This window comes from Oryctolagus cuniculus, chromosome 11, assembly GCF_051225735.1.
Source record: "Oryctolagus cuniculus isolate XC-2025 breed Fujian yellow rabbit chromosome 11, ASM5122573v1, whole genome shotgun sequence".
Classification (NCBI taxonomy): Eukaryota; Metazoa; Chordata; class Mammalia; order Lagomorpha; family Leporidae; genus Oryctolagus; species Oryctolagus cuniculus.
In genome coordinates, this window is record NC_142877.1 from 58,673,772 (window position 1) to 58,682,535 (window position 8,764).

Sequence of the window (8,764 nt, forward strand, 5' to 3'; positions counted from 1 at the left end):
TTCAAACTATGCAACAGATAAAGGGTTGATAACCAGAATCTACAAAGAAATCAAGAAACTCCACAACATCAAAACAAACAACCCACTTAAGAAATGGGCCAAGGACCTCAATAGACATTTTTCAAAAGAGGAAATCCAAATGGCCAACAGACACATGAAAAAATGTTCAAGATCACTAGCAATCAGGGAAATGCAAATCAAAACCACAATGAGGCGTCCTTCCGGCTCCGTCGTGGAAGCAGGATTGCGCCGCGTCTTCCTGAAGAAGGTTAAGAACAAAAAGATGCACCTGGAGTTTGCCTGGAGCCCTCTGCGCGTCTAAGCTCGGGTGGGATCTGGGGTCCTTCGCTGGAAGCCGCTCTTGCTGAATGCAAATAGAAACCAGGCCAGCTCTCCTCAGTGGACAGTTGGTTACCTACCAGAGGTGTCTCCTACTGAAGGTATCCTTGGCGATACTCTAAGCCATAAAAAGACAACTTGCACCCAAGTTTGTCTGACATCTACCCTGTCAAGTGTCCATGATGCTGGGTCCCGAGGGAGGTGAAGGCTTTGTGGTCAAGCTCCGTGGCCTGCCCTGGTCCTGCTCTATTGAGGACGTGCAGAACTTCCTGTCCGACTGCACGATTCATGATGGGGCCGCAGGCGTTCATTTTATCTACACTAGAGAAGGCAGGCAGAGTGGTGAGGCATTTGTCGAACTTGAATCAGAAGATGATGTCAAAATGGCCCTGAAAAAAGACAGGGAAAGCATGGGGCACCGGTACATTGAGGTGTTCAAGTCTCACAGAACCGAGATGGATTGGGTGTTGAAGCACAGCGGTCCAAACAGCGCTGACACCGCTAATGATGGCTTCGTGCGGCTTCGAGGACTCCCGTTTGGATGCACAAAGGAAGAAATTGTTCAGTTTTTCTCAGGGTTGGAAATCGTGCCAAACGGGATCACTTTGCCTGTGGACCCCGAGGGCAAGATTACAGGGGAGGCCTTCGTGCAGTTTGCCTCTCAGGAGCTAGCAGAGAAGGCGCTAGGGAAGCACAAGGAGAGAATAGGGCACAGATATATTGAGGTATTTAAGAGCAGTCAGGAAGAAGTGAGGTCATACTCAGATCCTCCTCTGAAGTTCATGTCTGTTCAGCGACCCGGGCCCTATGACAGGCCTGGCACAGCCCGGAGGTATATTGGCATTGTGAAGCAGGCAGGCTTGGAGAGAATGCGGCCTGGCGCCTACAGCGCTGGCTACGGGGGCTATGAGGAGTACAGTGGCCTCAGCGATGGCTACGGCTTCACCACTGATCTGTTCGGAAGAGACCTCAGCTACTGCCTCTCAGGAATGTACGACCACAGATACGGAGACAGCGAGTTCGCAGTGCAGAGCACCACCGGCCACTGCGTCCACATGAGAGGGCTGCCATACAAAGCGACCGAGAACGACATCTACAACTTCTTCTCTCCACTTAACCCGGTGAGAGTGCATATTGAGATCGGCCCAGATGGAAGAGTGACGGGCGAAGCTGATGTGGAGTTTGCCACCCATGAAGAAGCTGTGGCAGCGATGTCAAAAGATAGGGCCAATATGCAGCACAGATACATAGAACTCTTCTTGAATTCCACCACAGGGGCCAGCAACGGGGCCTACAGCAGCCAGGTGATGCAGGGCATGGGGGTGTCCGCGGCTCAGGCCACCTACAGTGGCCTGGAGAGCCAGTCAGTGAGCGGTTGTTATGGCGCTGGCTATAGTGGTCAGAACAGCATGGGTGGATATGATTAGTTTTGTAGAAGCATTTGAGTTAATTTCAATCAAATTTTCAGAGGCAGCCAGCAAGCAGTGAAAAAGCAGTTATTACCCTAGAGGAAGCTGTGGGACCCATTTTGCACCATGAGTTTGTGAAATCTGGATTAAAAAATTACCTCTTCAGTGTTTTCTCATGCAAACTTTTCTTCTAGCATGTGATATTGAGTAAACTAAAACTATTTTCCGCTTTTCTCGATTAACATTTTAGTAGTATCCTTCCGAGTGATGTTATCTGAGTTAAAGTAGTTTAAGTATGTTAAATTGTGGATCTTTTACACCACACCACAGTGAACACCTTGGGGAGATGTACTTTTTTGGAAAACTCAAAGGTGCTAGATCCCTAATTCAAAGAGAAACATTTCTCATGTTTGTTCATTCTAGTTTCTATTTTCATTTAAATCTTTTAGGTTAAGTTTAAGCTTTTTAAAAGTTAGTTTTGAGAATTGAGACACAATACTAATACTGTAGGAATTGGTGAGGCCTTGACTTAAAACTTTCTTTGTACTGTGATTTCCTTTGGGGTGTATTTTGCTAAGTGAAACTTGTTAAATTTTTTGTTAACTAAATTTTTTTCTTAAAATAAAGACTTTTTCACAATGACTGGCACAGATTATCTGCTAAGCAAAAAAGGTGGCAAAACTGGGTGGTTGAAAGGAATTCATTTTAATCGTAATGTATTTTGGTGTGAATTTAAATTTAGTAAATCTATGATCTCCCTTATATTCTTACAATGAGGCTAAAATAAAAGTCTAATAAAAGATTAAAAAAAAAAAAAAAAAAACCACAATGAGGTTCCACCTCACCCCAGTTAGAATGGCTCACATTCAGAAATCTACCAACAATAGATGCTGGAGAGGATGTGGGGAAAAAGGGACACTAACCCACTGTTGGTGGGAATGCAAACTGGTTAAGCCACTATGTAAGTCAGTCTGGAGATTCCTCAGAAATCTGAATATAACCCTACCATTCAACCCAGCCATACCACTCCTTGGAATTTACCCAAAGGAAATGAAATTGGCAAACAAACAAGCTGTCTGCACATTAATGTTTATTGCAGCTCAATTCACAATAGCTAAGACCTGGAACCAACCCAAATGCCCATCAACAGTAGACTGGATAAAGAAATTATGGGACATGTACTCTATCGAATACTATACAGCAGTCAAAAACAACGAAACTTGGTCATTTGCAACAAGATGGAGGAATTTGGAAAACATCATGCTGAGTGAATTAAGCCAGTCCCAAAGGGACAAATATCATATGTTCTCCCTGATTGGCGACAACTAACTGAGCACCAAAGGGGAAACTTGTTGAAGTGAAATGGACACTATGAGAAACAGTGACTTGATCAGCTCTTGTCCTGATGGTTGATGTACAATGTAATACTTTATCCATTTTAGTATTTTTTTTGTTCTAGTACCATTGGTTGAACTCTGTAATTAACACACAATTATTCTTAGGTGTTTAAATTTTAACTGATAGGCAAGTTTTAGAGACATGACTGGCTGATAGGGTTTTTTTTTAATTTTTATTGTATACACATTGTTAAATAAAGATTGGGTGTTTTTAATTTTTTTTATTTATTGAAAGTCGGAGAAAGAGAGAATGATCTTCTATCCGCTGGTTCACTCCCCAAATGCCTGCAACAGTTGAGGATGGGTCAAGCTGAAGCCAGAAGCTCAAAGTCCAATCTACAAGTCCCATGTGGGTGGCAGGAACCCAAGTACTTAAGCCAAAACCAGCTGCCTCCAGGGTGTGCATTAGCAGAAAGCTGGAGTCAGCAGTGGAGCCAGGACATCTAGACCAGGTAATTTATAAAGAAAAGAAATTTGCTTCTTAATGTTCTGAAGCCTCAAAAGTCCAAGGTCAAGGGGTTGGTGTTTGGTGCATTTCTTTGTGCTGTTTCATCCCCAGGTAGAAAGAGGAGAGACAAGAGAGCATGTGTGCAAGAAGCGGCACCCACATTTTGATAAGTAACCCACTTCCCCAGCGGTGGCTTTCCCTTCTGAAAGGTCAACACTGCAAGACCTGGCCACCTCTGAAACATCCCACGCTCAACGCTGTTGTATTGGAGATTAAATTTCCAACACACAGCTTTGTGGACGCATTCAAACCTTAGCCCCAAGGAAGGGATCCTTTAACACTTCCTCTCCCTTGGGGCTGGCATTGTGGCACAGCAGACTGAGCTGACACCTGCAACACTGCCATCCCATATCGGAGCACCAGTTCAGTTCCCTGCTGCTCTACTTCTGATCCAGCTACATGGGAAAACAGTGGAAGATGGCCCAAATTCTTAAGACCTTGCCACCCACATGGGAGGGAACCTAGATGGAGTTCCTGGATTCTGGCTTTAGCCTGGCCCAGTCCTAGCTGTTGTAGCCATTTGGGGAGTGAACCAGTGGATGGAAGAGAGAAAGCATACTCTGATACTGTGTCTGGCTGAAGCCAAGGGCACAGAACTCAATCAAGGGCTACCATGTGGGTAGCAGGGACCCAAACACTTGAGCCATCATCTGCTGCTTCCCAGGTGCCTTAGCAGGAAGCTGCATCTGAAGCCAAGGTGAGACTCCATCCAAGGCACTCTGGTATGGGATGCGAGTGTCAAAAGTGGCAGCTTAAGCCACTGCACCACAACACCTGCCCCTACCACCGTCTTTTACTCCCCAGGGGAGACTGGAATGCAAATGTACCCTCGTGATGCCAGATTCTCTAGCTTCCTCAATTTTTTTCACCTACAGTCTATTTAGGGAGGAAAGAGAGATCTCGATACCCTCTTCTCCAATGCTTGGGAGCTTAAAGAGAGATTGTGAAGCAGAAAAAACCTGTCGGCTACTCGGAAAACAAGTTGCAGTCTAGGGGCCGGGCACCTTGCCAACATTAGCTCCTCCTAGTTCCACCTAGTGGACAAGAAGAAACTGACACATGGGCTCCAAGCCAACCAAGGCACATCCAGATCCTTGGCATCTTTGCTGTTTGCACATTAGGAGCCCTTGTGCGCAATGAAGCTAGAAATGCCAGATAAATAACAGTACAGCCTCAATAATAGAAAAGAAAGCCAAGGGCTAATTTATGTCACCATAAGCTTCAAGTTAGTAATGAATATCCTTCTACCTCAACCATCCCAAATACAGGAACCAGGAGAATGTGTGATGCTGCAGCCCTTCCACGCTGATTGTATTAGTGGCTTTCAAAGGTGTTTTTTTTTTTTTTAAGAGATTTATTTATTTATTTGAAAGGCAGAGTTACAGAGAGGCAGAGAAAGAGAGAGACATCTTCCATATACTGGTTCACTTCCCAAATGGCCACAATGGCCAGAGCTGGGCCGATCTGAAGCCAGGAGCCAGGAGCTTCTTCCAGGTCTCCAATGTGGGTGCAGGGACCCAAGGACTTGGGCCATCCTCCACTGCTTTCCCAGGCCAGAGCAGAGAGCTGGATCGGAATTGGAGCAGCTGGGACTTGAATCAACCCCCATGTAGGTTGCTGGCACTGCAGGTGGTCACTTTACACACTATGCCACTGTGCATTCATATGGGTGCTGGTTCTAGTCCCGGCTGCTCCTTTTCCAGTCCAGCTCTCTGCTACGGCCTGGGAAAGCAGTGGAGGGTGGCCCAAGTCCTTGGGCCCCTGCACCCGCATGGGAGACCTGGAAGAAGTTCCTGGCTTCAGGTTGATGCAGCTCTGGCTGTTGTGGCCATCTAGGGAGTGAACCAGTGGATGGAAGCCCTATCTCTCTCTCTCTCTCCGCCTCTGTCACCGTAACTCTGCCTTTCAAATATTAAATGCTAAAGTCTTCCCCCATTTCCTCCATAACAGAACTTAGAGTACCAGCAAAGGGTGGTCTGACCCATGCTTCCCTGTAGGCTACGGATTTGGACACAAGCAGAGTGCGTGCGCCACCGGTACACATTCAAGTGGGGGGGGGGGGCAGGAAAGCAAAGACAGGCAATAGGACCTCTCCAAACTTGGAATGAGAGCGCAATCCCATTCCGTATTCTCCAGTCTTCTTCCTACTGACCTTCTCTGAAGGGCCCTAGCTCTGAAAACTGCAGGATGAGGAAACCCTTGCTGTTGTCAAATTCTAATTTCTCGTGTGCTGAGAATGGTAGGTCCACCTCAGCTCCCCTTCAGGGGAAGCAAACTAGCAGATCGGGGACAGTGGAAGTATGATCAGTAGATCTGGAGCGACAATGAACATCCGGGACCTGTCTCTGGTGCTGGGGTTTGTAATGCAAGGCTACTTTATCAGAGGTCCCCTCTAAGATGAAGTGTCGCCCAAATCCAAGCTCTCGGTACTACAGCGCTCCCACTCAGGGCTGTGCGCTACTCTCACCTCGCGTCCGTGTGAGCCACAGAGGCCACCATCCAAGCAAAGCAGACAAGGCAACTTTGTAAAGGTGCTGTGCTATCCACTTCCCAGATCATAGCTCATTCTCGCATGGTGGGGACGGAGCACCCTCACGCTCCAACTCAGGTCATCTCAGTGCCACAGGACAAAAGCAAAGTGAGCAGAAGCCGTCTGTAGCCCTTGCGACATCAGCACTTCTCAACTTGGGCTGCTCCTTGGCAAGTTTCAGTAAACAAGTAAGTCTTTAAAAAGAAATGGTAAGGAAGGACAGTACTTTAAAAGAGTATTTATCCTTGGGCCCTGCACCCCATGGGAGACCAGGAGAAGCACCTGGCTCCTGCCATCGGATCAGCGCGGTACGCCGGCCACAGCGCGCTGGCCACGGCGGCCATTGGAGGGTGAACCAACGGCAAAGGAAGACCTTTCTCTCTGTCTCTCTCTCTCACTGTCCACTCTGCCTGTCAAAAAAAAAAAAAAAAGTATTTATTTGAAAGGCAATGTGACAGAGAGCAAGAGCGAGCTTCCATTCACTGGCTATGCTCCCCCAAATGGCCCCAACAGCCAGGGCTAGGCCCAGCTAAAGCCAGGCGCCTGGCATTCCACCCAGATCTCCCACATGAGTAACGGGCCCAAGAACCTGAGCCATCTTCCACTGCTTTCTCAGGTGCATTGGCAGGAAGCTGGATCCCACGCGGACCAGAAGGGACTCCTATGGGACGGCCATGTCACAGGTAATGACTTAACTGCTGTAGTGCACCACCAGTTCCTCAACTGCAGTTTTTTACTGGACGTTTTGAGTTCTCCATTTCTCAGATTTGTTTGGCTCCTCTTCCAGATCTGTCAATGCCGTTATGCATTCATTCCCTAATTTCACTTAACCATCTGGAGTCTCTTGCATCTCCTTAAGGATCCTCATAGTCATTCTGTTTTATCAGGCCTTTCACAGTCTCGTCTTCATAGTCTCTACTAAAGCTTCACTGTGTTCCTTTGGGGACAGCACACTGCCTGGACGTCCACACTTGTGCCCCCTGTTGATTTCCCTGCAGCTGGCAGATCATTGTTTCTACCACTTTTTTTTTTTTTTTTTTTTTTTGACAGGCAGAGTGGACAGTGAGAGAGAGAGACAGAGAGAAAGGTCTTCCTTTGCCGTTGGTTCACCCTCCAATGGCCGCCGCGGCCGGCGCGCTGCGGCCGGCGCACCGCGCTGATCCGATGGCAGGAGCCAGGAGCCAGGTGCTTTTCCTGGTCTCCCATGGGGTGCAGGGCCCAAGCACCTGGGCCATCCTCCACTGCACTCCCGGGCCACAGCAGAGGGCTGGCCTGGAAGAGGGGCAACCGGGACAGAATCCGGCGCCCCGACCGGGACTAGAACCCGGTGTGCCGGCGCCGCTAGGCGGAGGATTAGCCTAGTGAGCCGCGGCGCCGGCATGTTTCTACCACTTTTTAACATCTGGCGTGTGTGGCCCGAAGGCCTTTTTCCAAAGTTGTGTCTTATGGGGTCAGTTTGGTAGGCTACTTTGGCGTTAGCTCCGGTTGGACTCTGCAGTCTTTGTAGAACACCTTTTTTGCTGTAGTGGATGGTAACAGTTCTGGAGCGCTAGGGCACTCATAGAGCCCTTTGTTTTGTTTTTAAAGATTTATTTATTTTGAAAAGCGGAGCAACAGAAAAAGAGAGAGGTTTTCCATCTGCTGATTTATTCCTCAAATGTCCCCAATGGCTGGGGCTGGGCCAGGATGAAGGCAGGGACCCAGAACTCCATCCAGGTCTCCCATGTGGGGGGCAGGGACTCAAGCACTTGGGCTATCATCTGCTACTTTCCCAAGCACATTAGCAGGAAGCTAGATCAGAAGTGGAGGTTGGACTTGAACCTAGACACTTTGATACAGGATGTGGGCATCCCAAGTGGTGACTTAAGCCCCCAGTGGGCTTCTGATCACATCTAGTTTCATGGAGTGCCACAATACCAGCCCTGAAATGAGGTTCCGTCTCCCTTCCACTAGAGGGTGCACTCTTGCCAGCAGCCTTGGGAGCCAGTAGGTTCCTAGGTGCTTTATCACGGGTCAGTTTGCAAGCAGTCTGCTTTGTACAAAACAGGGCATAGCGAGTGACTGCCTCTCTCTTTTGGCTGGAGCTCAGTGAGCTGGAGGCAACGCTGGAGTTGAAGTGCAACAGCCACACATGGCAGATGCAAGCACAATTCACTCTGAATCCTTTGGAGAGCTCACTCAGCCAGCTTGCCCTTCTCTTGCTCTCTACGTTAGCAGCTGGCTAGAAAGAAACACTACGGCCATTGAGGGTGCGCCAATCAGAGGGCACACAAAAGTTAAGGCTGTAAATCCCTCTCCCTGCATCGTTACTTTGCCCCCCACAGCCGCATCTTGCGTCTGTTTTTTAAGTTTTTAAGTTACCCATGTAGGTCAAGAGTATCATTAGGGACAAGCGTTTGGACTCACAGGTTAGGACACCTCTTAGGACACCTGCATCCCATAATCAAAGTGCTTGACTCAAGTCCGAGATCTGGGTGTCCTGGGGGGCAGCAGATGATGGCTCAAGTACTTGGGCCCCTGCCACCCCCATGGAAGGCTCAGACTGGGTTCCAGGCTCCGGGTTTTGGCTCAGCCCAGCCCT

General features: G+C 48.3%; 1 protein-coding gene across 1 annotated transcript; it reads left to right on the plus strand.

Annotated features, from left to right (window-relative positions):
* The first annotated feature begins 206 nt into the window (after positions 1 to 206).
* Positions 207 to 2,571, plus strand: LOC127489568 (heterogeneous nuclear ribonucleoprotein F). Its single transcript, XM_051841148.3, has one exon. It carries the CDS (start codon positions 519 to 521, stop codon positions 1,764 to 1,766), a length of 1,248 nt encoding a protein of 415 aa, XP_051697108.3. The 5' UTR covers positions 207 to 518; the 3' UTR covers positions 1,767 to 2,571.
* Positions 2,572 to 8,764: the final 6,193 nt, after the last annotated feature.

Coding starts and splice junctions, on each gene's coding strand:
- LOC127489568 (XM_051841148.3), top strand. CDS start 519: ATGATGCTGGGTCCCGAGGGAGGTGAAGGCTTTGTGGTCAAGCTCCGT.